Here is a 25,750-nt window from a genome sequence, read left to right on the forward strand (position 1 = left end):
GGGTAACTTCTATGCATGGATTAACGTGTGTGTGTGTGTGTGTGTGTGTGTGTGTGTGTGTGTGTGTGTATTTTTTTTTTGACAGAGTCTTGTTCTGTTGCCCAGGCTGGAGAGCTGTGGTGCAATCTTGGCTCATTACAACCTCTGCCTCTTGGGTTCAAATGATTCTTCTGCCTCCGCCTCCCAAACAGCTGTGGTTACCAGTGTTACACCACAGTGCCCAGCTGGTTATTTTGTTTTTGTAGAGATGGGGTTTCACCATTTTGGCCAGGCTGTTCTCGAACTTCTGGACTCAGGTGATCCGCTTGCCTCAGCCTCTGAAAGTGCTGGGATTATGCTGTGAGCCACCACTTTCGGCCAACATGCATACGTTGTTATTCTTTCTTTTTATTTTTGAGGCAGGGTCTCACTGTGTCGCTCAGGTTGGAATGCAGTGGCGTCTCAGCTCACTGCAACCTCTGCCTCCTGGTTCAAGCAATTCTTGTTTCTCAGCCTCCCAGTAGCTGGGACTATAGGTGCTCACCACCACACCTGGCTAATTTTTGTATTTTTAGTAGAGATGGGATTTCACTACATCGGCCAAGCTGGTCTCGAACTCTTGGCCTCCCAAAGTGCTGGGATTCTAAGCAGTAGCCAGCACATCTGGCCTCAGTTCTTTTTTAATGGTGCCAAGACTTCTGCAGCATGGATTGTGTGGGGGTTCTGATTGCTGGCTACTTGAGGAGCTTCTCAAGAGAAATTGAGGTAATATGGCCATGCCACTTCCAGACTCTTTGGGCCAGGGAACCGGAGAGCTTATTTTCATCTCTTGTCCTCCTGGATGGGTTTGACTGTTTTAGCTTTAAACTTTTAGATTCTTGTGCCAGAGTAGTTTCACTTCCGGTCATTCCTTCTGGCCGCCGCCCTGGATTTCCAGGCTCTGTTTTTGTTTTGTGGAGACCCCGGCAGCGCCATATCCAGGGGCCTCACACTTCTGGATTTGGCTCCCACACACATGTACTAACTATTCTTGCCCTTTCGGCCCCTGAGTCCCCGTGTCCTTTGCTTTTTCCGCCTGAGTAGGTGTGGCCTCCTGGTCTGCGATGGATTTCAGTGCTGCATGAATATTTCCTGCTATTGACTTAACCGTTGAGGGCCCCATGCAAGAGTCTAAGCGGCGCTGTGTAAGACACCTTAGGGATAACCTTTGGGGACCCAAGGACTTTGCTTAAAATGCCAAATCCTTAGTGCCTGTATAGAAAGGTAGGAATGATTGGTGATGGGGGAGGAGAGAGGGGTGTTCCTTGTCCTTAGACCCCTTTCCTGGCCATGCTTGTTCAGCCCTCCTGTGTAGACATCTTGCTGGAGCACGGTGACACCTGGCCCCACACCCCATCCAGCTCACAGGGCTGGGCTTACCCAGCCCTTTAGGAAGGGTCAGCTGGCCGGGAGGAGTTTGAGGGCTGAGACCAATATCAGGCTTATGGCTGTGGGAGCAAGGAGGGATAAGAGATGTTTGCAGGTTGGGCACAGTGGCTTAGGCCAGGTGTGGTGGCTCATGCCGTAATCCCAGCACTTTGGGAGGTTGAGGTGGGTGAATCGTTTGAGCCCAGGTGTTTGAGACCAGCTTGGGCAACATGGCGAGACCTCATTTCTACAAAGAAATACAAAAATTAGCTGGCATAGTGGCATGAGCCTGTAGTCCCAGCTACTTGGGAGGTTGAGGTAGGAGGATCACTTGAGCCCAGGAGTTCAAGACTGCAGTGAGGTATGATGGTGCCATTGTTCTCCAGCCTGGGAGACAGAGCAAGACCCTGTCTCAGAAAAATAAAATAAATAAAAGTGGGCTGGGCATGGTAGCTCATGCCTGTAATCTTAGCACTTTGGGAGGCCAAGGCAGGCAGATTACCTGAGCTCAGGAGTTTGATACCAGCCTGGGCAACGCGGCGAAACCTTGTGGTGGTGTGCGGCTGTAGTCCCAGTTACTCGGGAGACTGATGCAGAATAATTGCTTGAACAAAGGAGGCGGAGGTTGCTGTGAGCCAAGATCACACCACTGCCCTCCAGCCCAAGCTACAGAGCAGCTCTCCATCTCCAAAACAAACGAAGTGTAGGCAGCTGCCGAAATCCATGTGCATTGATTGCCAGGGTGGGTGTGTCATGGATGACAGCAGGCCCTCGATTGCACCTAGGGGTTTGCTGCTCTCCAGCCAGCTGCTTCTGCCTGGTATGTCCCCAAGAGGGAAAGCCAGTCTTTTATTCCTGAACACTGCAGGGCAGGAGTGTTACTGGAGGTCTGTGCTGGGGGAGGGTGGTTTAGAACATGAGCCCGCAGGAGTGGCATTCATTTCATGGTTCAGCTTTTTTTTTCTCTTTTCTTTGAGACGGAGTCTTGCTCTGTTGCCCAGACTGGAATGCAGTGGTGAGTGGTGTGAGCTTGGCTCACTGCAACCTCTGCCTCCCAGGTTCAATCAATTCTTCTGCCTCAGCCTGCTGAGTAGCTGGGATTACAGGTATGCACCACCATACTCGGCTAATTTTTGTTGTTTTTTTTTCAGTAGAGACGTGGTTTCACCATGTTGGCCAGGCTGGTGTTGAACTTCTCACCTCAAGTGATCCTCCTTCTTTGGCCTCCCAAAATGCTGGGATTATAGTCATGAGCCACCATGTGGCCAATGTCCACTTTTAAAATGTAAAAGTGTCAGCCAGGTGTGTTGGCTCACACCTGTAATCTCAGCACTTTGGGAGGCCGAGGTGAGCAGATCACAAGGTCAGGAGTTTGAGACCAGCCTGGCCAACATGGTGAAACCCCATCTCTGCTTAAAAAAAAAAGAATGCCAGGTAAGACAGGTATTGTGATGTATGCCTGTAATCCCAGCTACTTGGGAAACTGAGGCACGATAGTTGCCTGAACCTAGGAGGGGAAGGTTGCAGTGAGTTGAGATCATGCCACTGTACTCCAGCTTGGGTGATGGAATGAGACTCTGTCTCTAAATAAGGAAATAAATAAATTAATCAATTAATAAATATCTCAATGGCCAGTAAGCGTATGGAAAGGTGCTCAGTGCCGTTAGTTGTGAGGGACATGCAAATGAAGACTGTAAGAAGGTGTGATTGGACATTCACCAGAATGTGAAAAGTTGTAAGGACTGACAGCTGCAAGTGTTGGGGTTGTTGAAGAGCAACTGGAATGCTGTCCCTGTTTGGGAGGTGGGACTGTGTGTGTGTAGATTATACAGCTAGTTTGGAAAACTAGCAAAGCCAAGCTTATGCCTCCCTTATGACCACCAGTTTCATTCTTGGACACCCAAGGAAAACCAATGCCTGTGTCCACCAAACGACTCTCATAGCAGCTGGATTTTTGCCGGCCGGAACCTAGTAGAGTGCAGTGTCTGTGAGAATGCTCAGATTGAAAGAATGGACGCCTCTCCCAGACTCGGTGACTCTGTGTGATTGTCTTTTTTTTTTTTAAGCCAGGTCTTTCTCTGTTAACCAAGATCATGACTCACTGCAGCCTTGATCTTCTGGGCCCAAGCAGTTCTCGCCCCTCAGCCTCCCCCGTACTAGCTCATTAAAAAACAAAACACCACTGTGTAGAGACGGGATCTTGCTATGTTGCCTAGGCTGGTCTTGAACTCCTGGGCTCAAGCGATCCTCCTGCCTCTGCCTCCCAAAGTGCTGGGATTATAGGTGTGACCCACTGCACCCAACATTAGATTATTTATATATCACATCATATATAATAGGCATGACCCACCACACCCATCATTTTATTGGGAGTTCAGTAACAAGCGAAAGGAAGCTAAGTGACAGTCAATATAGTGGTTTCCCTGGGAGAGTGCTATTGACTAGGAGGGGCCCTAGTCAGTACCACTAAGGGTGCCTTCTGGAATGTCAGGACGGATGTGTCTGATACAGCAAGCTGTTCACCTATGATTCTATGATCAGGGCACGTACAAGTAAGCGAGAGTGAATAGAATCACATGCCGTTCCTCTCAGTACTGAGCTGAGGTCATCGAGTTGCTCCATAGCTGCACACTGCAGTGCTGCTGGTCGGCCAGTGCTTGTTCCAGCGCAGGCAACAGCAACCTCATCGAGTGCTTTGGCATTGGGGATGGCTTTGCATCATTCTGCTGGGGATGGATGACTGCATCATGCCGGGTTGTTTGGACCCCCTCTACTGTCACTCTGCACATGTCTGAGCTTTCTATCCAGAAATGAATTTGCGGATGGTGGTGGTACCTGCAGTTTTACTTCACTGTAGCCTGACTGTTTAGAGGCAGCATTTTCGGGAGCCAAGGCCATTCTAAAAAGCCTCTCGTGAAACCCCGTGCTTCTAAATAGCAAACTTGCCATATTCAAGTACAGCTTTTTTTTTTTGAGATGGAGTCTCGCTCTGTCATCCAGGCTGGAATGCACTGGCGCTATCTCAGCTCACTGTAACCTCCCCCTCCTGGGTTCAAGCAATTCTCCCGCCTCAGTGTCCCGAGTAGCTGGAACTATAGGTGCTTGCCCCCACGCCTGGCTAATATTTTGTATTTTTAGTAGAGACGGGGTTTCATCGTGTTAGTCAAGAGTCAAGTTGGTCTCTGGCTTCTGACCTTGTGATCCCCCCCTCGGCCTCCCAGAGTGCTGGGATTACCGGCGTGAGCCACTGCACCTGGCCCAGAATGTTGTGAATTCTGTGTGATGCAGTTAGCGCTGCTGTGTGTTGGAGCGGTCCTGGAGGCTGTGACGGCATCCCACGGTTTGATGGAAGGGAGAGGGAAGGAGGGCTGATGCTGGGTGTAAAGTATGATTAGGACATCCAGATGTGTGCTGGCACATATCTGTAATCTCAGCTATTCAGGAGGGTGAGGCGTGAGAATCGCTTGAACCACAGGGGCGGAGGTTGCAGTGAGCAGAGACTCTGTCTCAAAAAAAAAAAAAAGGTACAATGAGGAGAGCTTTAATTTCAGTCACTTCCCAGTGTACACTGGTTGGCTTGCCCACCTTTAGAGAGGGAAAAGATGGTTTGCCTTCAATGACCTGGATGTTTTTTTCTTTTTTCATTGAGACAGTGTCTCGCTCTTCTGCTCAGGCTAGAGTGCAGTGGCATAGTCATGGTTTACTGCAGCCTCAACTTCTTGGGCTCAGGTAACTCTTTCACCTCAGCCTTCTGAGTAGCTGGGGCTACAGGCATGCAAGTGTGGCTAATTTTTGTATTTTTTGTAGAGATGAGGTTTTTCAAGGCTGATCTTGGACTTCTTGTTTCAGGCCATTCTCCTGCCTTGGCCTTCTGAAGTGCTGGGATTATAGGCATGCTGGACTTTATTTTGCTGTCAGTTTCAGCTTATTTGACTTAGAATGAAGACCTTCAGATGAGGAAGTAGCTATAGGTCCCTGAATATCACAGGGTCTGTTAAGTACGTGGCAGTCCTGTTGTCCCTTTTTCTACCTCATTGCAACACTGAGAGGATGGTGGGGATGAAAGGCTTCTGACCTTGTGATCCCCCAGGATCACAACTGTCCAGGAGCCAGTGCCTCCCCTTGCCCTGGCTGTGCCCACGATACTGGGCTTCCCACCTGTAGAGGTAACTGCAGGTGCGTCCTACCTACAGACACACCTGTGGATCAGAGGCTTCAGGTTCCAGAATCAGCATCTTAGTAACATAAACACAAGGTCCAGACTGTTGTCACATGGCAGAGGCGAGGGTAGCATCTCAGAACCAGACAGGTCCTTTTTCTGAGGCAGAATGTGTGAATATCGACACGGAGCAGAATCAGGTCACATTTTGCCTCCAGATGAATCTTCTCGCAGTAACACATGTAGGTTTGTTTATGTCGGAGTCCATCTTTTCAGGATTGGCTGGAGTGCCAGCCACGGTTCCTTCTCTGCTGAGTTTCCTGGTCTTCTCTCCTGCTGTTAGCCATGAAAGTGGAATGAGGTCATTTTGAGTTTTTGATCTCTTGTCTAAGACTATATCTCTACAACAGAGTGCGGTATCTCACACCTGTAATTCCAGCACTTTGGGAAGTCCAGGCTGGAGGATCCCTTGAGCCAGCATCAACAAGAGTTTGAGACCATCCTGGGCCACATGGAGATACCTCTGTCTTTACAAGAAAAAAATTAAGAAAAATTAGCCAGGCAGCTGAGTGTGGTGGCTCATGCCTGTAATCCCAGCACTTTGGGAGGCCGAGGTGGGCAGATTATGAAGTCAGGAGTTCAAGACTAGCCTGGCCAATGTGGTGAAACCCCATCTCTCTAAAACATGAAAAAATTAGCTGGGTGTGGTGGTGCATACCTGTAGTCCCAGCTACTGAGGAGGCTGAAGCAGGAGAACTCTTGAACCTCTGAGGTGGAGATTGCAGTGAGCCGAGATTGTGCCACTGCACTCCAGCCTGGTGATTAAAACTTTGTCTGGGCTGGGCATGGTGCCTCTAATCCCAGCACTTTGGGAGGCCGAGGTGGGCGGATCACCTGAGGTTGGGAGAGCAGTCTGATCTACATGGTAAAACCCAGTCACTACTAAAAATACAAAAATTAGCTGGGCGTGGTGGCGTGTGCCTGTAATCAGCTACTCAGCTACTCAGGAGGCTGAGGCTGGAGAATGGCTTGAACCTGGGAGACAGAGGTTGCAGTAAGCTGAGATCACGCCATTGCTCTCCAGCCTGGACAAGAGCGAAATTCCATCTCAAAACAAACAAAAAATACAAAGTTTTTCTTTTTTTTTGAGACAGTTTCAGGTCAATATAGACTGTCTGATCTTGTGTGCCTGAGATGTAGCACTTCCTCTGAGAGGTCATAGACAAAAGGTTTAGGCAGTTGGGGTGGAAGGTGCTGGCTTCCTATTGGATGGAGATTCTGATGTGACTGCGTGGTTGTCCCTTGCTATCCCTATGCTGCCTCGACCTTGGTAGTGACCCCCAGACTGACGGGGACTTTATTCCAGCAGGAGGTCACTATCTGCTACTCCCGTGAAGATGTCCACACCAGACCCACCCCTGGGCGGAACTCCTCGGCCAGGTCCTTCCCCAGGCCCTGGCCCTTCCCCTGGAGCCATGCTGGGCCCTAGCCCGGGTCCCTCACCCGGCTCTTCCCACAGCATGATGGGGCCCAGCCCAGGGCCCCCCTCAGCAGGACACCCCATCCCCACCCAGGGGCCTGGAGGGTACCCTCAGGACAACATGCACCAGATGCACAAGGTAGGGAGCCCTCTGCCCCTTGCACCTATGACCCCTGCCCCCTAGGGCTGCAGGCAGCTTCTGGACCAAGGCCCTTACTTGGAGGCCAGGGGGGAAGCCTTCTTGTTGGATGTAGCCTGCTTTGGCTCAGCCCCCACCCCAGGACCCACTGCCTTGAACAGAGGGGTCAGCTTGTCAGACCCTCAACCTGTGCTGGGTCATGTTCTGGGCCTGAGCAGCACATCCTGGCCCCTAAGGGTACCTGCCCCACCATTTCCCACTCCCTTGCTTTCTGCATGGTAAATTTGGGAATAGCACTCCAAAGTTTTCTTTTGGTAATGAAGAACAACATCCAAATTCCTAAAAAGCCTTTTAGCCACGTCGTCTCCCACTTTCTGGCTGTTGGGCTCACCTGTGCAGCTTACACAGCCGAGCAGTTCATGCCCTTTGCTCCAAGGCGTGTCCCTCAGCCACTCTCCTTACCACTCACTGGGGCTGAGCGGGGCCTTCAGCCAGTGAGTCGGAGAAGCCGCTTTAATCTAAGGGTCCACAGGAGGTCCTGGGTGGTAGAAGATGAGGATTGCTTGACCAGACTCTCAGGTGCTCACGCTTCACTGGGCAACATTATTTTGTGTACCTATCTTAGAGCCAAGCCACTTAGTCATGCTGGGGATGGGGGAGATGCACACTGTTGTCAGGTGGCTTAGCTGAGCCACCACCTCCTGTTCCACATGTTGACCCTGCCTTGTCATTGTCCCTCTCACAGCCCATGGAGTCCATGCATGAGAAGGGCATGTCAGACGACCCGCGCTACAACCAGATGAAAGGAATGGGGATGCGGTCAGGCGGCCACGCTGGGATGGGGCCCCCGCCCAGCCCCATGGACCAACACTCCCAAGGTACCCAATTGCATCCCTTCCTGTCTTGTGTTTGCCATACACCAGAGTCCTCAGATCATTTTCCTCCCCTGGGTTCCCGTAGATGGATTCAGGGAGTGCCTAGGCTGATGTAGTGGGTGGGTGGCCCTCCATAGAGGGCTGTCTGGCGTGGTGTGGCTGGTGCTCTGTTCTGGCCACCTTGTCTTGGAGCAGCCCCAGAAGGGCAAATGCTGGTTGTGGGGCAGACCATGTACAACATGGGGGATAGAGGAGGGCTATGCAGAGCAGCAGCCTGTGCCACCTGGGTGCTTACTGGAAATACAGATTCCTGGGCCTACGGCTCTGTTTAATGAGTCCAGTAGGTGCCTTTTCTGTAGGAGGGCAATTGAGAAGTGATATGGTAGGTGACTTGCCAAGCCCTTGCTGTTATCGGGTGGGAAGCTCAGGGGCTCCACTGGAGTGGAAGTGTTGGGGGTGGGCCCGAGGATGTGTACCCTGTCTGTGTGCGGGCAGAGGCCAGGAGAGAGCCCAGATTTCGTGTTCAGGTTCTTGGCATTAACCAGCAGCCCTTTACTGAGATGTGGGTGAAACCAAACCCACCATGCAGGTGCTGGGCCTCCAGCACATGCCCTCCGGGCGCCCCTGGTTGACTAAAGAGAAGGAAGCCATTTGACTGTGCCCTGTCTCAGAGTAGGAGCTGGTATAGGGGGGAGAGGTTGTAAAAATCACAGATGTATGCTGCCAAGTGACCAGTGGGCTGGCCTTTCTCTGCAGGTTACCCCTCGCCCCTGGGTGGTTCTGAGCATGCCTCTAGTCCAGTTCCAGCCAGCGGCCCATCTTCAGGTCCCCAGATGTCTTCCGGCCCAGGAGGGGCCCCACTGGATGGTGCCGACCCCCAGGCCTTGGGGCAGCAGAACCGGGGCCCAACCCCATTTAACCAGAACCAGCTGCACCAGCTCAGAGCTCAGATCATGGCCTACAAGATGCTGGCCAGGGGGCAGCCCCTCCCTGATCACCTGCAGATGGCCGTGCAGGGCAAGCGGCCGATGCCTGGGATGCAGCAGCAGATGCCAACACTACCTCCACCCTCGGTGTCCGCTACAGGACCCGGCCCTGGCCCTGGCCCCGGCCCCGGCCCCGGCCCAGGTCCTGGCCCGGCACCGCCAAATTATAGCAGGCCTCATGGTAAGGCTGGCTGTCCTGGCCCTCAGGTGTCTGAGAGTGAATGCTGGGGTGTGGTGGTGGGGTGGACAGACCTGGGCTCTGCTGCCAACTGGTTTCCCTGCTTTGGGATTGCATGGGGCCCGTGCTGCACTTTGGGTGCTTGGGTGCAGGGGGTGGCAGCTGTCCTGCTACATGCTGCTTTCCTAGCTCCCCCTTCCCCTGGGGGAGCTTGTTGATAGGTATCTGCTGTGTCCCCTGGAGCCAGGGCTGCCCACCAGGGCTGGGCGTGGGCATAAACCTGGGATGCACTGTTTTCTCTTTTGTTTCTCCCTATGTGTAGGTATGGGAGGGCCCAACATGCCCCCACCAGGACCCTCAGGTGTGCCCCCTGGGATGCCGGGCCAGCCTCCTGGAGGGCCCCCCAAACCCTGGCCTGAAGGTGAGCTCCCTCCTCTCTGGTGGTGCACCCATGCCCTGGCTCCCTGTCACAAGCTTGGGTGACATAGGCCTTGAGATGAGCCCCGGCAGAGAGAAAGGGCTGAGGGTGGTCAGGCCGAACTGCAGCCTGTACTTTTCTTGTGGCCATCCGTGGGTCTCCCCTGTACCCAGTCAGTGCCCAGAGGCTTTCGTTTCATCCCCTCCTCTGACGGTTGGTGGCCTTCCCTGAGTCCCTGCGCCTTGTCAGTGTAGTTGCTCAGTAAGTACTGCAGGCTCCCATTGATTGGGCTCAGAGCCAGTGGTACTCATTACCTGCCCTCTTGGAGCCTGAGGTTTAGCAATGGGCTTTGAAGGCAAGTTGCTTCCATTGGATTCAACTGGCACTAGGAGGAGGTGACAGGAAATGCTGCTGTAGATCCACAGACAGAACAAAAAAGCCTTGGGGGCGTGGGACTGGGCGCAGTGGAGGGAGTGAGGGGTGAGGCTGAGATCTGGAGGAGTGTGGAGCCCAAGGCGGGCGTGAGGGATACCCCTGGGTGAGTGGTGGGAGATGGGTGGTGTGGGGCCTGGAGCAACCAGCAGCTTTCTGTTTCCGGCCCAGGATGGGCCCCAGAGTGCAACATGATACCCTGGCGTCTTGCTTCCTCCCAGGACCCATGGCAAATGCTGCTGCCCCCACGAGCACCCCCCAGAAGCTGATCCCCCCTCAGCCAACAGGCCGCCCTTCCCCTGCGCCCCCTGCTGTCCCACCTGCTGCCTCGCCTGTGATGCCACCCCAGACCCAGTCCCCCGGGCAGCCGGCCCAGCCTGCACCCATGGTGCCGCTCCACCAGAAGCAGAGCCGCATCACCCCTATCCAGAAGCCTCGGGGCCTCGACCCCGTGGAGATCCTGCAGGAACGCGAGTACAGGTGAGGGCGCGGCCCCACTTCCCAAGGTCACTCCCTTCTTTCCCCATGTACCCCTAGGGAAGCCACTCAACTTCCTCCCCAACCCTGGGAAATAGTGCCCTGTGCCCACCACTGCCACTTGGCCTGTACCTCCTTCCTCACCTCCCTGCTGCCACCTTGGCTGTGTCTGTTTCCCACATAGCAGTTTGATTTCTCTTTTTATGATTGATGAACATCAGATCTACTCCCTGGATTCAAACCTGCCTGTAGCCTCCAATTATCTGCCCAGTAAGCTTTCCCTTAATGTCCACTCCTACCCAGCGTCTTTCCTCACCCACCCCACTCTCTCTGTTCTTCTTTTCATTTATTTAACAAGTTAGGCTTGTTCCTGCCCCAGGACCTTTGCACAGGCTGTGCATGGCTCCTTCTCCCCATTCAGGCCTCATTGCTGGCATTCCCTCTTCATAGAGGCCCTTTCTGTCACTTCCAGCCACTCTCTGGAATTGCAGTGGGTATTTTATTTTTTATCCCCTTTATTGGCTTGCTTTTTCTAATAAGACTGAGAGTTCCTCGAGAGCAACAAACAGCCTTATTGATCTTGTTTAGTGGCCCTGCACTCAAAATGGTCCCTGGCATACAGTTGGTGCTCCAGTATGTGCAGAAAGACTGATTAAGAGGATCCTCCCGCATAACCTTCCCATGTAACCTTCGTGACCTTCAGACCAAGCCTGTAAGGTCACTCCGAGGGGTCTCCTGAGTTTTGAGATGAGAGCACTGAGGTGCGCAGGTGAAGTAGGTTCTCACGACCCCGTGTCTCATCATGCCAGGGCTGGGTGGAAACCCTGGCCCACCTGATGCAGGGCCTGGCCGCCCCTATCAGGAATCTTGTTTGCTGCCCCTGGAGCCCCAGTCCTGAGGAGTACCCTGGATTGCCTCCCTCTCTGCTCTGCCCTGCGGCCAGCATCCTCTTTTGAGGCGTCTCTTGCCTTGTGACCGGCGCCAGCTTCCCCTCGAGAGACGGGCCCCTGCAGCCCCAGCTGTAACCAGGTGCCCTGGCAAGCCTCTCACTGCCTGTGCTCCTTCTCGTCCCTGCTCCCAGGCTGCAGGCTCGCATCGCACACCGAATTCAGGAACTTGAAAACCTTCCCGGTTCCCTGGCCGGGGATTTGCGAACCAAAGCGACCATTGAGCTCAAGGCCCTCAGGCTGCTGAACTTCCAGAGGCAGGTGGGTGCAGGCACAGCTGCGGCTTTCGGAAAAGGGCCCTTGTTACCAGCACTGCTGCTAAGGCTCCAAGCGCAGCTTGCCTTGCTAGTATTACATGTACCTGGGCTGTGAAAAGCAGCTGTGGCCACCCATCAGCGTTCACTCACTGCACAGCCTTCCTCTTGTGGCCTGCACGGTGGTGGGGGTGTGGACCTCACTACCCTAAAGCACTTACTTCCTTGAACCCGGAGACTCGCATGGGTCTTTTTCTTTTTCTTTTCTTTTCTTTTTTTTTTTGAGACAGTCTCTGTCGCCCAGGCTGGAGTGTAGTGATACTCACTGCAGCCTCCAACTCCCAGGATCAAGCAGTTCTCCTGCCTCAGTCTCCTAAGAAGCTAGGATTACAAGTGTGTGCCACCATGCCCGGCTGATTTTTATATTTTTAGTAGAGATGGAGTTTAACCACGTTGCTCAGGCTGGTCAACACTCCTGAATTCAAGTGATCTGCCTGACTTGACCCCCCAAAGTGGTGGGAGTACAGGCGTGAGTTGAGATGGAGTTTTACCATGTTGGCCCCTGGTTGACTCAAGAGAAGGAAGCCGTTTGACTGTGCCCTGTCTTGGAGTAGGAGGTGGTGTAGGGGGAAGAGTTTGCAAAAATAACAGATGTATGCTGCTGAGTGACCAGTGGGCTGGCCTTTCTCAAATTCCTGAACTCAAGTGATCTGCCTGCCCCCCAAAGTGGTGGTGGGAGTACAGGAATGAGCCACTGTGCCGGGCCCTGCACGGGTCCATTTTTGAGGGTGCTATACATTTTTCTTTTTTGAGATAGGGTCTTACTCTAGCTCAGGTTGGAGTGCAGTGGAGAGATCACATCTCACTGCACACTCAACCTCCCAGGCTCAGGTCATTGTCTCTCCTCAGCCTCCCGAGTAGCTGGGCCGATAGGCATGCACCATTACACCTGGCTAATTTTCTTTTTTTTGTTTTGAAACAGGGTCTCACTCTGCCACCCAGGGTGGAGTGCAGTGGTACTCTCAGTTCACTACAGTTTCTCCTCCAAGGTTCAAGTGATTTTTCTGTTTCAGCCACCAAGTATCTGGGACTACAGGAGTGGGGCACCATGCCAGGCTGATCTTTTTTTTTTTTTCTGAGAGGGTCTTACTTTGTCGCCGAGGCTGAAGTGCAGTGGTGCGATCTTGGGTCGCTGCAACCTCTGCCTTCCGGGTTGGAGTGATTCTGCCCCCTCAGCTTCTCACATAGCTGGGATTACAGGCATGTACCACCATGCCTGGCTGATTTTTGTATTTTTAGCAGAGACAGGGTTTTGTTATGTTGCCCAGGCCTGTCTCAAACTCCTGAGCTCAAGCTGTCCACCTGCCTCTGCCTCCCAAAGTGCTGGGATTATAGGCATGAGCCACTGCTCCCGGCCACCTGGTTAATTTTTCTTTTTGTTTTTGTAGAGACGAGGTCTCTCCATATTGTCCAGGTTGATCTCAAACTTCTGGGCTCAAGCAGTCCTCCCACCTTGGCCTTCCAAAGTGTTGGGATTACTGATGTTAAGCCACCATGCCCAGCCAAGGGTGCTGTACTTCTGAATGACTCCTAAGAGGCTGTGTGTGGGGTGGAGGGGAGGCAAGCTGGAGGTCTGAGAGGTGTCCAGAAATGATCACCTTCTGTCCTGTGCTCACCCTGGCTGGGCCACCTACTAGATGTCCCCTGCACACACGGACTGGGTGGTGTATAAGGCACTTACCAGGCTCCTTTAGCGATATAGTGTGTGATGTCACCATGTGTGTTCATCATTGTGGGTGCCGCACAGCCATGTGGAGAGCAAGCTTGTCCTCTTCCCTCCTACAGCTGCGCCAGGAAGTGGTGGTGTGCATGCGGAGGGACACGGCGCTCGAGACGGCCCTCAATGCCAAGGCCTACAAGCGCAGCAAGCGCCAGTCCCTGCGTGAGGCCCGCATCACTGAGAAGCTGGAGAAGCAGCAGAAGATAGAGCAGGAGCGCAAGCGCCGGCAGAAGCACCAGGTACGCCTCTGCGGCCCCAAGGCCCTGCAGCCCGCCCACCTGGCTGCCTGGCTGCCTGGCTGCTTGGCTTGTCCCAGCGGTTGCCCTGGGGCTGTGTTCGCTTTGTTCCTAAACATGCTGCTTGCCTCTCCTTTTGCTCATCATAACTATTCTGGGCACTGTGAGCGTATTGGTGTAAAAAACCCAATGGTAGAGAGAAGACAGACAATGATCAAATCCATGCTTAGCACATCTGGAAGGTGATAGGGGGCAAAGAAAAGTCAAGCCGGGATAGAGAAAAGGAAAGGGCTGTTGTAGACATGATATTGGGGGAATTCTCTCTTTTGGAGGTAACATCTGGGCAGAGCCCCAAGGGAGGGAGCTGCACACGTGTGGGCAAAGAGCTTTTCGGGAAAAGGGAAAGGTGCAAGGGCCCTGGGCTTGAACATGCCTGTGTCTTTTATAGAAAGCGAGGACCTGCATGTAGCCAGAGTAGACTAAGTAGCAGGGAGAGCTGGAGGACGGGAGGGCAGGGAGATGATGGGCAGGCGATGCAGGGCCTTGTGAGCTGCGTTCACTCCGAGTGCAGTGGGAGCCACAGAGGGTTCCGGACAGTGCAGGGACTGATGTGACTCAGGGTTTCACAAGATGAATTGATGAGATGAAAGTCTTGAAATCTAAAATCAGTTAAGGATTTGGGCATGATTGTGCTTATTTTGGTCATTTATATATTTTGTAAAGATTTTCAACAATTAATATCTATTGCTCGTATACTGTAAAATAATCTAGAAAATCAACACGGCAATCTGTGTTAACATTTGTATGTTTTGGGTTTTTTTGAGATGGAGTATTGCTCTGTTACCCAGGTTGAAGGCAGTGGTGCAGTCTTGGCTCGCTGCAGCGTTTTTTTGTATTTGTAGTAGAGATGGGCTTTCACCATGTTGGTCAGGCTGGTTTTGAACTCCTGACTTCAATTGGTTGATCTGCCTTGGCCTCTCAAAGTGCTAGGATTACGGTGCAATGGTGCGATTTTGGCCCACTGCAACCTTTGCCTTGGTTCAAGTGATTCTCCTGCCTCAGCCTTTGAGTACCTGGGATTACATTTGCTTGCCACCACACCTGGCTAATTTTTGTATTTTTCGTAGAGACAAGGTTTTACCATGTTGGCCGGACTGGTCTCAGACTCCTGACCTCAGGCATTCTGCCTGCCTCGGCCTCCCAAAGTGATATTCTAGGTTTTAAACAAGCCCTGTGGGGAGACGTGTTCCCCTTGCTGCTGAGTGGTCAGCCTTCTCTTTCGTGCGTTCCTGCAGGAATACCTCAATAGTATTCTCCAGCATGCCAAGGATTTCAAGGAATATCACAGATCGGTCACAGGCAAAATCCAGAAGCTCACCAAGGCAGTGGCCACTTACCATGCCAACACGGAGCGGGAGCAGAAGAAAGAGAACGAGCGTATCGAGAAGGAGCGCATGCGGAGGCTCATGGTATGGTCCACCTTGATGTGTGTCATTCTACACGTGTACCTGGCGCTGTGGGCTTCAGGGATTGCTTGCCCAGGGTTACCTCAAGGCATTTCACAGCTTGGAGTTAAAGGTGGGACAGAGGGAAAGAGCAGGCATGGGCTTGGGAGTCAGTCCTGCTCTCGGATCTTTTTATCTTTGCTGATCCCTCTGACCATCAGAGTGACTGTGACCTCAGGCCACTTAGCCAGCCCCTCTGCCTTCTCTGGAAAATGCAAGTGGTGCCCCCTCCCCTGGTTCTGTGAAAGCCACAGGTGGTGCGATCCAGCTCCCCCACTCCTAGGATAAACATCTCTGAGTATTTGTGGCTGAGTCACTGGTTGGACAGATATTGACAGGGTGCTCTGGGACAGGCACTGCTCTGTGTGTGGGGGACACAGAAGGGAGCAGGATACTTTCTTGTCCTTGTTGGGGCTCCTGCTTGTGCTTGAGGGGGAGATACTCAAATGAAACAGAGTAGTGGATGGTGACAGCTAAAGTGAGGAGGGTGAAGCGGATGATGGAGAGGGACAGGGTAGTAAGCGAAGGCCTCGGAACAGAGACTCGAAGGGTGGCCCTGATGCACAAACGCAGAGATCCAGGAGTGGAGCCCCAGGCAGCGGGGAACAAAGGCTGAGGTGGCAGGCAGCCAGTAAGCCTGGGCTCCCAGAACAGCGTCATGTTGGAGGAAGTGGTCAGAACTCACAGGGTCAGGTGGCATGTGGGACCTTTCAGACCATTGGGAGGACTCTGGATTGAATTCCGATCACTAAGGGGAGCCCTACCCAGGAGGGTTTTGGCCGTGGGATGACAGGATCTGACGTATTCTTAGTTCGGGGCTTGCTGTGTGCGTTATTGAGAGGGATGTGCCTTGGACTTGGTGGAGAGAAGGCTTTGGATTTGGGGTGTGTTTCATGGGCAGAGAGGATAGGACTGACTCATGGCCTCTGTAAATGGCTCCTGGTGGGACTGTCTGCCTAGCAGGTGTCTGTGGAACCTAGCCCTTGGTAGGTTTTCAGGATATGGTTTCTGAATGGGGAGTCGATTGCTGTGTGAAGGGCCGGTGGCCCGGCACCCGAGTGAGCCACGCACTTCAGTGCCCCTCAGGGTTTGCCAGCTGTGGGTGTTCACAGACCTGCATTTTGCACCACCACATTGCCGTAACCCCCACGCTTCTGTAGGCTGAAGATGAGGAGGGGTACCGCAAGCTCATCGACCAGAAGAAGGACAAGCGCCTGGCCTACCTCTTGCAGCAGACAGACGAGTACGTGGCTAACCTCACAGAGCTGGTGCGGCAGCACAAGGCCGCCCAGGTTGCCAAGGAGAAAAAGAAGAAAAAGAAAAAGAAGGTGTGCTGGGCCTGGCATGGCGCCTGCTGCAGAGTGGGATGGGGGCGGCCATCTTCGCCTGTGTAGCCTCGACCTGGCGGGTCAGGGCCTGATCGTGTCTCTCTGTTTCCAGAAGGCAGAAAATGCAGAAGGACAGACACCTGCTATTGGGCCGGATGGTGAGGTGAGGAAGCAGGATTTCTTGTGGAAGTACCAACCCAGACCCGAGGCTTTGGTCTGTTTCAAATTTTAAAACCTGCATTCTTTTAAAATGACGAGCGATGATATATGATGGTGGTGAGAATCCCAGCGTGTCCTCTGACCCCCACCCCACCTGCCCCTCCAGCCCACATGCTGTGTTTTCTCCAAGGCCTTTTGCTATGCATTTGATGCATTATTCATCTTTCAGGTTTTACTTGACTGTAATGTCCAACCTGCAGGAGAGGCGCAAGAACCGTCAAGAGATGTCCTGTGTGTTCTTTACCCAGAGTTTCCATTTTCACGTTTTGTGTGTGTTTTTTTTCTTTTTAATCTTAATTGATATTTGTGTTTTGTTTTGTTTCTTTGAGACAGAGTCTTTCTGTCACCCAGGCTGGACTGCAGTGGCTCACAGGTAGCTAACTGCAGCCTCGACCTCCTGGGCTCAAGTGATCCTACCCTTCCAAGCGGCTGGGACTATAGGCATGCCCCACCACACCCAGCTTTTTGTTTTGTTTTGTTTTTGAGATGGAGTTTCGCTGTTTTGCCTACGATAGAGTGAAGTGGCGAAATCTCGGCTCTCTGCAGCCTCCATCCCCCAAGTGCAAGCAATTCTCCTGCTTCAGCCTCCCGAGTAGCTGGGATTATAGGCATCCACCACCATGCCTGGCTGATTTTTGTATTTTTAGTAGAGACAGGGTTTCACGTTGTTGGCCAGGCTGGTCTCGAACTCCTGACCTCGTGTTCCGTCTGTCTCAGCCTCCAAAAGTGCTGAGATTACAGGCATGAGCCACTGTGCCCTGCCAGCTTCGATCTTAAATAACTCCTTGTGTGTGTGGCAGAGGGGAAGGGGAGGTTTGCATACATGGGGTCTCGCCATGTTTCCCAGGCTGTTCTCGAACTCCTGGGCTCAAGTGATTCTCCCACCTTGGTCTTCCAAAGGCTGTGATTACAGATGTAAGCCACTATGCTTGCCTTCAGGCCAGCTGTGTCACCCAGTGGCTCTCGATTGTGGTTTGTCTAATGTTCCTTGTGATTAGATTCAGGTTATGTGTCTCTGGCAGGCAGACCTCTACCATGGCCCTGGATCCCTTTCAGGGCATCACTTCGGGAGAACACGGCATAGGTTTATAAACGAGGTCATTGGTGATGCTGACTTTGAACCCTCGGTGTCTGCCAAGAGATCCACCACTGTCCAGTTACTGTTTTCTTTCTTTTGTAAGCAGTAAGTAGGGAGATACTTGAGACTTTGAAACTATGTTATAACTCCTCAAAATTCGAGCTAATCCCCCTTTTAGTATTTTTTTCCTGTATCAGTTTTTGCTGTGTTTGTTTCAGGATAATGATTTTTAGTTCCATCGTTCCTTCTGCATTGATGTCTTTGTTTTTCTGTAGTAGGAAAAGCTTTCTCTTTACTCCTGTTTGACCTGTGGGCCATGATCTGCCAACCCCTGGTGTAGACTCATGGATTCTTGTTTAGTCGAATGAATGGATTCTAATCCTTTAAAATGGTTTATTTTGGTGATTTAGGTTTAGCCAGTAGTTGTTCCTTGACATTGGCCCCTGTTTGCTTTTGGCATGTGCCCACCATTCCTGCACCACTTCCTTCCTCACCAGGCTTGGCTTCTGCTTTCCCTGCCGAGCCCCCTGGAGCTAGCCCTTTCTCCAGGGAGTCCTGGTTCCCTTGTTTTTTTTTTTTGAGACGGAGTCTCGCTGCATTGCCAGGCTAGAGTGCAGTGGCATGATCTCGGCTCACTGCAGCCTCTGCCTTTGGGTTCAAGCGATTCTAGCTGGGATTACAGGTGTGCGCCACCATGCCCTGCTAGTTTTTGTATTTTTAGTAGAGATGGGGTTTCATCATGGTAGCCAGGATGGTCTTATCTCTTGACCTTGTGATCTGTCCACCTTGGCCTCCCAAATTACTGGGATTACAGGCAGAAGCCACCATGACCGGCCCTTTTTTTTTTCTTCCAAGACACGATCTCCTTGTGTCACCTAGGCTGGAGTGTGTGGCTGGTGTGATCATGGCTCACCGTAGCCTCAACCTCCTGGACTGAAGTGATCCTCCCACCTCAGCCTTCTGAATAGCTGTGGCTACAGGCACATGCCACCACGCCTGGCTATGTTTTCTGTGTTTTTTGTAGAGACAGGGTTTCAGCATGTTGCCTATGCTGGTCTTGAACTCCTGAGCTCAAGCGATCTGCCTGCCTTGGCCACCCAAAGTGCTAGGATTGCAGGGATGAGCCACTGTGCCAGCTATATATCCTTTTATTACAGATTAATATTCAGATGCCAAGTTCTGACTTTGGGGGTGCCCCCTGCTAATGGGCCATCACTGCTTCTAGGCCCGCTCAGCAGCCAGATCTGGGAAATAGATGAGTATCTGCATTATTTCCTGTATATAATAAAACTCTTGTCTGAGCATGGTGGCTCATGCCTGTATTCCCAGTACTTTGGGAGGCCAAAGTGGGAGATCACTTGAGCCCAGGAGTTTGAGACCAGTGTAGACAGTATGGCAAAACCTTGTCTCTGTAAAAATTTTAAAGACCAGGCATAATGGCTCATGCCTGTAATCCCAGCACTTTGGGAGGCCAGGGCGGGCAGATCACCTGAGGTTGGGAGTTCGAGACCAGCCTAATCAACATGGAGAAACCCCATCTCTAGTAAAAATATAAAAAATTAGCTGGGCGTGGTGGTGCATGCCTGTAATCCCAGCTACTTGGGAGGCTGAGGCAGGAGAATTTGCTTGAACCTGGGAGGTGGAGGTTGTGGTGAGCCGAGATTGCACCATTGCACTTCAGCCTGGGCAACAGGATTGAAACTCTGTCTCAAAAAAACAAAACCAAAATTTTAAAAATTTTGGTTTAGCTCGGTGTAGTGGCATGCACTTGTGGTCCCAGCTATTCGGGAGGCTGAGGTGGGAGGATCACTTGAGTCCAAGAGTTTGAGGCTGCAGTGAGCTGTTATCTCACCATTGCACTCCTGTTTGGTCAAGACAGTGAGACCCTATCTCAAAAAATAATAATAATAATAATAATTTTGAGGTTATACTGACACCTCCCAATTCTAATCCAACAGCACAGGGTTAATTTTATCCTTTCCCGCTTTCCATAATTCTAAAATCAGGAACCTGATTTCCATTAGCAGCAATAGGGTTACTTATCTGCTCCATCCTAGAATACATAGAAAGTGCATTCCACAGTGCTAATGGGAACCTCTATGCAGAAGCCTCCTAGCTAGAGTCCAGTGTTTATAGAGTTCCTCCACCCCAGGGTATGTGTTCCAAATACTGTGTTCAGAAATTTTTTGGGCTACATGCAGTGGCTCACGCCTGTAATCGCAGCACTTTGGGGGGCCAAGGAGGGTGGATCACCTGAGGTCAAGAGTTCAAGACCAGCCTGGCCAACATAGTGAAACCCCATCTCTACTAAAGATACATAAAATTAGCCGAGCATGGTGATGCACTCCTGTACTCCCAGCTACTTGGGACGCTGAGGCAGGAGAATCACTTGAACCTGGGAGGTGGAGGTTGCAGTGAGTCAGGTTCATAGCCACTGCACTCCAGCCTGGGTGACAGACACAGATTCTGTCTCAAAAAAAGAAGTTACTTGGGGCCAGCTGTAGTGGCTCACACCTGTAATCCCAGCAGTTTGGGGTGCTGAGGTGCGTGGATTGCTTGAGCCCAGGAGTTTGAAACCAGCCTGAGCAATGTAGTGAAACCTCATCTCTACAAAAAATAGCTAGGCTTGGTGGCACACACCTGTCGTTCCAGCTACTTGAAAGGCTGAGGCGGGAGGATCACTTGAGCCCAGGAGGTCCAGGTTGCAGTGCATTGCATTTGTATTACTGCACTCCAGCCTGGGGAGCTTTTTGTTATTATTACTTCAGACAGGGTCCCTGCCAGCTAGTTCTGTCTCACAGTTCTAGAGCCATCTGGAGGACTCAAGAAAAATGTCATGAAGTGGGAAAGTGCAGCTCAGGAACGTGTGCTCAGTCCTGCTGTGTCTGCTCGTCCTGTTAGTGTTGATAAGAGGCACTGGCACTTGCTGCTGGTGGTGCCTTTTCCTTGTTCTCAGCCAGTGGTACTCAGCCTCTGTTGTATGTTCTAGTCACCTGGGGAGCTCTCTATTTTTATTATTACTATTATTTGAGGCAGGATGTCTTTCTCTCTCTCTCTGTTGCCCAGGCTGGAATCCAGTGGTGAGGTCATGGTTCACAGCAGCCTCAACATCCTGGGCTCAAGTGATCCTCCAGGGAGCTTTTTCTAAGTAGTAGCGGGGTATGAAGTCATGTGCCTGTAGCAGCAGCTGCTCAGGAGGCTGAGGTGGGAGGATTGCTAGAGTCCAGGAATTCAAGGCCAGCCTGGGCAACATAGGGAGACTCCGTCTCTACAAAAAATAAAATAATTTCCTGGGAATGGTGGTGTGTACTTGTGTTCTCAGCTGCTTGGGAGCCAGAGGTAAGAGGATCACTTGAGCCCGGGCTTTGAGACTATGATTACACCTGTGAATGACCAGTATACCGAGCCTGTGTAATATAGTGAGATGCATCTCCAAAAAATATAAAGTAAATTAAAAATTTTATAAAAGCAAGGATGCCCAAGCCTTACTCCAGAGCACTTCAATCAGAGTTTTGGGTGTGGGGGAAGCATTTCGCAATCAGCATCTTTGACTGCTTCCCCCAGTGATCCCAGAGAGAATGCAGAGTTGAAAGTCTCCAGTTGAGGCAGCCTGCACAGCCCATTGTTGGGGTAAGGGGTTACTGTGACTCTCCGTGGTGGCCGCTCTGAGAGTGACCTTTTAACGTGTAGAGACTGATTGATAACCCTCCACTGTGTGGATCGCTTTGACAGTGAGTATAGCAGTTTTGCAGGTAGTTATACATTTCTGGAAGATAAAACCAAAAAAATTTTTTTTTTTTTGAGACGGAGTTTCCCTCTTGTTACCCAGACTGGAGTGCAATGGCATGATCTGGGCTCACCGCAACCTCCGCCTCCTGGGTTCAAGCAATTCTCCTGCCTCAGCCTCCCGAGTAGCTGGGACTACAGGCGCGCACCACCATGCCCAGCTAATTTTTGTATTTTTAGTAGAGACACAGTTTCACCTTGTTGACCAGGATGGTCTTGATCTCTTGACCTCGTGATCCACCTGCCTCGGCCTCCCAAAGTGCTGGGATTATAGGTGTGATCTACCACAGCCGGCCTAAAACCAAAATTTAAACCGAGAACTTTGTCCTCATTCTGGAAGTTTTCTCTAGGAAATATAAAAGAATCAATGAAGGAGGAAATGTTTATCCACTGAATCTCAACAATTGGAGTTTCATATTTGTTGCTAAAAGGAACTTATTTTTGCAATATTCCAGTTAGCTTTTTAACAAAAAAGAACGAGGACCCCTGATGAAATCTACAAATAGAGTATAAGTTGGATAAAAAAAAAATGAAGATCCGAAGAACGTGAATTAGTATAGCCGTAGGTGTAAAAAACAGGGAGAAAGCAGAAATGTCTAGGTCCTTGTTTCTTATCCATGGACTTGATCTGCAAGGACGTCCAGGAATTGGTTACCAGTGGGCGCCTCTGAAGAGAAAAACTTAGGCTGGAGAACAGGAGAAGGGGGAGCACCCACATTACACTTTTCAGTTTTCGTTAAAAAAAAAAAAAAGGGCTGGGCATAGCCCATGCCTGGAATCCCAACACTTTAGGAAGCCAAGGCAGGTGGATCACATGAAGCCTGCAAATAGAGTATAAGTTTGAGACCAGCCCGGCTTGAATTTTCAACTGTGTGACTGTCTGGACTGTTTGAAAATTACAAACAGTTACCTTAAAGAAACAAGTGTCACTTAGGATTCAAGGGTTATATATTTTTACTGAATTACTGTGTATACAGTTTGCCCGTTGTCACCATTACTGGCCACGTTTGTATGTATATGGAGATGAGTGTATAGAGTTGAGTGGGCAGTTGCCACCCTGACCTCTGTAAACCTTTGATCTGGAGGCCCCGCAACCTCAGTGTCACATGGATGACTCTCTTTTAGCCTCTGGATGAGACCAGCCAGATGAGTGACCTCCCAGTGAAAGTGATCCACGTGGAGAGCGGAAAGATCCTCACGGGCACAGACGCCCCCAAAGCTGGGCAGCTGGAGGCCTGGCTGGAAATGAACCCAGGGTGAGTTGGGCCTTTCATTCCAGACGCAGTTGGGATCCCGAGTCCTCGGTGGGCCTTACTCCAGGGAGGTGGCAGCCAGGGGTGATTTTACTTTTATTTGGATCTCCTGCTGGTTTGCTGGGAAAAGTGAATTCTGTTGGGCCTGAGCAGATTTATATGAAAGCCCTTATATTTTTTCTAGGTATGAGGTAGCTCCGAGGTCTGATAGTGAAGAAAGTGGCTCAGAAGAAGAGGAAGAGGTAAGAGTGCATTTCCTGGCTCTTTCAAAGCTCCCAGTGCCCTCTGGCAGTGACTTCCACCCCGTGTGCTGTGACCCTCTTCTGCCCTGGCTGGGCATCTTGCGGGGCAGGAAACAGCTGAGGCCCAGGCCTGGCTGAAGTTGGTATTTTAGAGCTGTGCTATCCAATAGGGCAGCTTTTGGCGACATGTCACTGTTTCCATTTAAAATTAAATCAGTTGCGTTACATTAAAAAAAAACGCCCAGCTAATTTTTTTGTATTTTTAGTAGAGACGGGGTTTCACCATGTTAGCCAGAATGGTTTTAATCTCCTAACCTTGTGATCCGCCCACCTCGGACTCTCAAAATGATGGAATTGCAGGTGTGGACCACTTTTTTTTTTTAATTGAGACTCGACCTGGAGTGCAGTGGCGTGATCTTGGCTCACTACAACCTCCGCTTCCCAGGTTCAAGCGATTCTCCTCCTTCAGCCTCCGGAGTAGCTGGAATTACAGGCGCCTGCCAAACACCTATCTCATTTTCAAAATATTTTTAGTGGAGATGGGATTCCACCAGGTTGTCCAGGCTGGTCTCGAACTGCTGACCTCAGATTATCCACCCATCTGGGCCTCCCAGAGTATTGGGATTACAGGTGTGAGCCAGCGTGCCTGGCCTCTGGTGTTATTTCTTGATTTAAAGTCTGTTCTGTCTTCATCACTCTAGCCTCTTGTGGTTAGTGTTTGCATGGTACATCTTTTCCCGTTTTTTTACTTTCAACCTGTTTCTTTGAATCTAAAACAGCATATGGGTTTTGCATTTTCAGCTAGTATGATAGTGACTGCTTTTCGACTGAGTTTCTAAGACCGTTTATATTTACTGTGATTTCTGATGTTTTGGGCTTACATTTCCTGTTTCTTTTCTATGCGTCTCCTGTTTTTGTTTCTCCTTTGCTGCTTGCTTTTGTGCTTAATATTATTTTTAGTGTACCGTTGTTTCTTTTTAGATTTTTATTTTTACAGTGCCTTTTTTTTTCTTTGATACTGAATCTCAGTCTGTTGCCCAGGCTGGAATGTAGTGGTGCAATCTCAGGTCACTGCAACCTCCACCTCCCGGGTTCAAGTGATTTCTCCTGCCTCAGCCTCCTGAGTAGCTGGGACTACAAGTTCATGCCACCGTACCCAGCTAGTTTTTTTGGTGTTTTTAATAGAGATGGGTTTCACTGTGTTGGCCAGGTTGGTCTCCATCTCCTGAGCTCTTGATCCACCTGCCTTGGCCTCCCAAAGTGCTGAGATTACAGGCGTGAGCCACCACACCTGGCCTTTACAGTGCCTTTTAAATTTCTTTGTAGCTGCTCTAGGGATTACAGTGTACATCCTTTTCTTTTTTTTCTAAGATGGAGTCTCGCTTTGTCACCTAGGCTGCAGTGCAATGTTGTGATCTTGGGTCACTGCAACCTCTACCTCCTGGGTTCAAGCGATTCTCTTGCCTTAGCCTTGCCAGTAGCTGGGATTACAGGCACCTGCCATCATGCTGATTTTTGTAATTTGTAGATACAGGGTTTCACCATGTTGGCCAAGCTGGTCTTGAACTCCTGCCCTGAGGTGATGCACCTGCCTTGGCCTCCCAAAGTGCTGGGATTACAGGTGTGAGCCACCACGCCAGGCCTGCAGTATGCATCTTACCTTACCACAGTGTACATCAGATTAATGCTAACTCAATTCGAGTAAAATAAATTTTGCTCCAGTGTAACTCCATTCTCTCCCCTTTCCTTTGTGCTGTTACAGTCGCAGCTTTACCTCTCTGTATAGAATAAACCCTGCAGTACAGTCTTAAAATCAGTGTTTTACACAATCTGTTGATTTTAAAGATGTTAGTAGAGAATAAATAAGGGAAAATATATTTACAGAATCTCCTATACTGGGCCGAGAGCGGTGGCTCAGGCCTGTAATCCCAGCACTTTGGGAGGCCAAGGCAGGTGGATCATGAGGTCAAGAGATCAAGACCATCCTGGTCAACATGGTGAAACCCCATCTCTACTAAAAATCCAAAAAAAATTAGCTGGCCATGGTGGAACGTGCCTGTAATCCCAGCTACTCAGGAGGCTGAGGCAGGAGAATTGCTTGAAATTAGGAGACGGAGGTTGCCGTGAGCCGAGATGGTGCCATTGCACTCCAGCCTGGGTAACAAGAGCGAAACTCCATTTCAAAAAAAAAAAAAAAATCTTCTATACTGTAGTCACAATTTTCAGTGTTTTTATTTCTTCCTGTAGTTTGCACTGTTGTCTACTATTGTGCCCTTTTTTAGCTTAGAAGATTTTTTTTTTTTTTTTTTTTTTTTTTTTTTGAGACAGAATTTCGCTCTTGTTACCCAGGCTGGAGTGCAATGGCACCATCTCGGCTCACCGCAACCTCCGTCTCGTGGGTTCAGGCAATTCTCCTGCCTCAGCCTCCTGAGTAGCTGGGATTACAGGCACGTGCCACCATGCCCACTTAATTTTTTGTATTTTTAGTAGAGACGGGGTTTCACCATGTTGACCAGGATGGTCTCGATCTCTTGACCTCGTGATCCACCCGCCTCGGCCTCCCAAAGTGCTGGGATTATAGACTTGAGCCAC

The 25,750-nt window shown here is 50.8% G+C and overlaps 1 protein-coding gene across 19 annotated transcripts in view; it reads left to right on the forward strand.

Annotated features, from left to right (window-relative positions):
* SMARCA4 (SWI/SNF related BAF chromatin remodeling complex subunit ATPase 4) overlaps window positions 1–25,750 on the forward strand; it is a 100,305-nt gene that overhangs the window by 14,958 nt on the left and 59,597 nt on the right. For 11 of the 19 annotated variants that reach the window (XM_078360570.1, XM_078360571.1, XM_035285434.3 and 8 more), the window contains exons 2-13: window positions 6,912–7,164; window positions 7,910–8,042; window positions 8,796–9,206; window positions 9,526–9,624; window positions 10,275–10,533; window positions 11,612–11,738; window positions 13,577–13,750; window positions 15,043–15,216; window positions 16,413–16,580; window positions 16,693–16,743; window positions 22,789–22,919; window positions 23,101–23,158. In XM_078360570.1, coding sequence (XP_078216696.1) covers window positions 6,943–7,164; window positions 7,910–8,042; window positions 8,796–9,206; window positions 9,526–9,624; window positions 10,275–10,533; window positions 11,612–11,738; window positions 13,577–13,750; window positions 15,043–15,216; window positions 16,413–16,580; window positions 16,693–16,743; window positions 22,789–22,919; window positions 23,101–23,158 — 2,007 coding nt within the window. In that variant the 5' untranslated portion in view covers window positions 6,912–6,942. The remainder of the gene's footprint in view (window positions 1–6,911; window positions 7,165–7,909; window positions 8,043–8,795; window positions 9,207–9,525; window positions 9,625–10,274; window positions 10,534–11,611; window positions 11,739–13,576; window positions 13,751–15,042; window positions 15,217–16,412; window positions 16,581–16,692; window positions 16,744–22,788; window positions 22,920–23,100; window positions 23,159–25,750) is intronic. The other 8 variants (XM_078360572.1, XM_078360576.1, XM_078360579.1 and 5 more) reach the window with 2 other exon arrangements.

The sequence above is a fragment of the Callithrix jacchus genome, chromosome 22 (genome assembly GCF_049354715.1).
Source record: "Callithrix jacchus isolate 240 chromosome 22, calJac240_pri, whole genome shotgun sequence".
Lineage (NCBI taxonomy): Eukaryota > Metazoa > Chordata > Mammalia > Primates > Cebidae > Callithrix > Callithrix jacchus.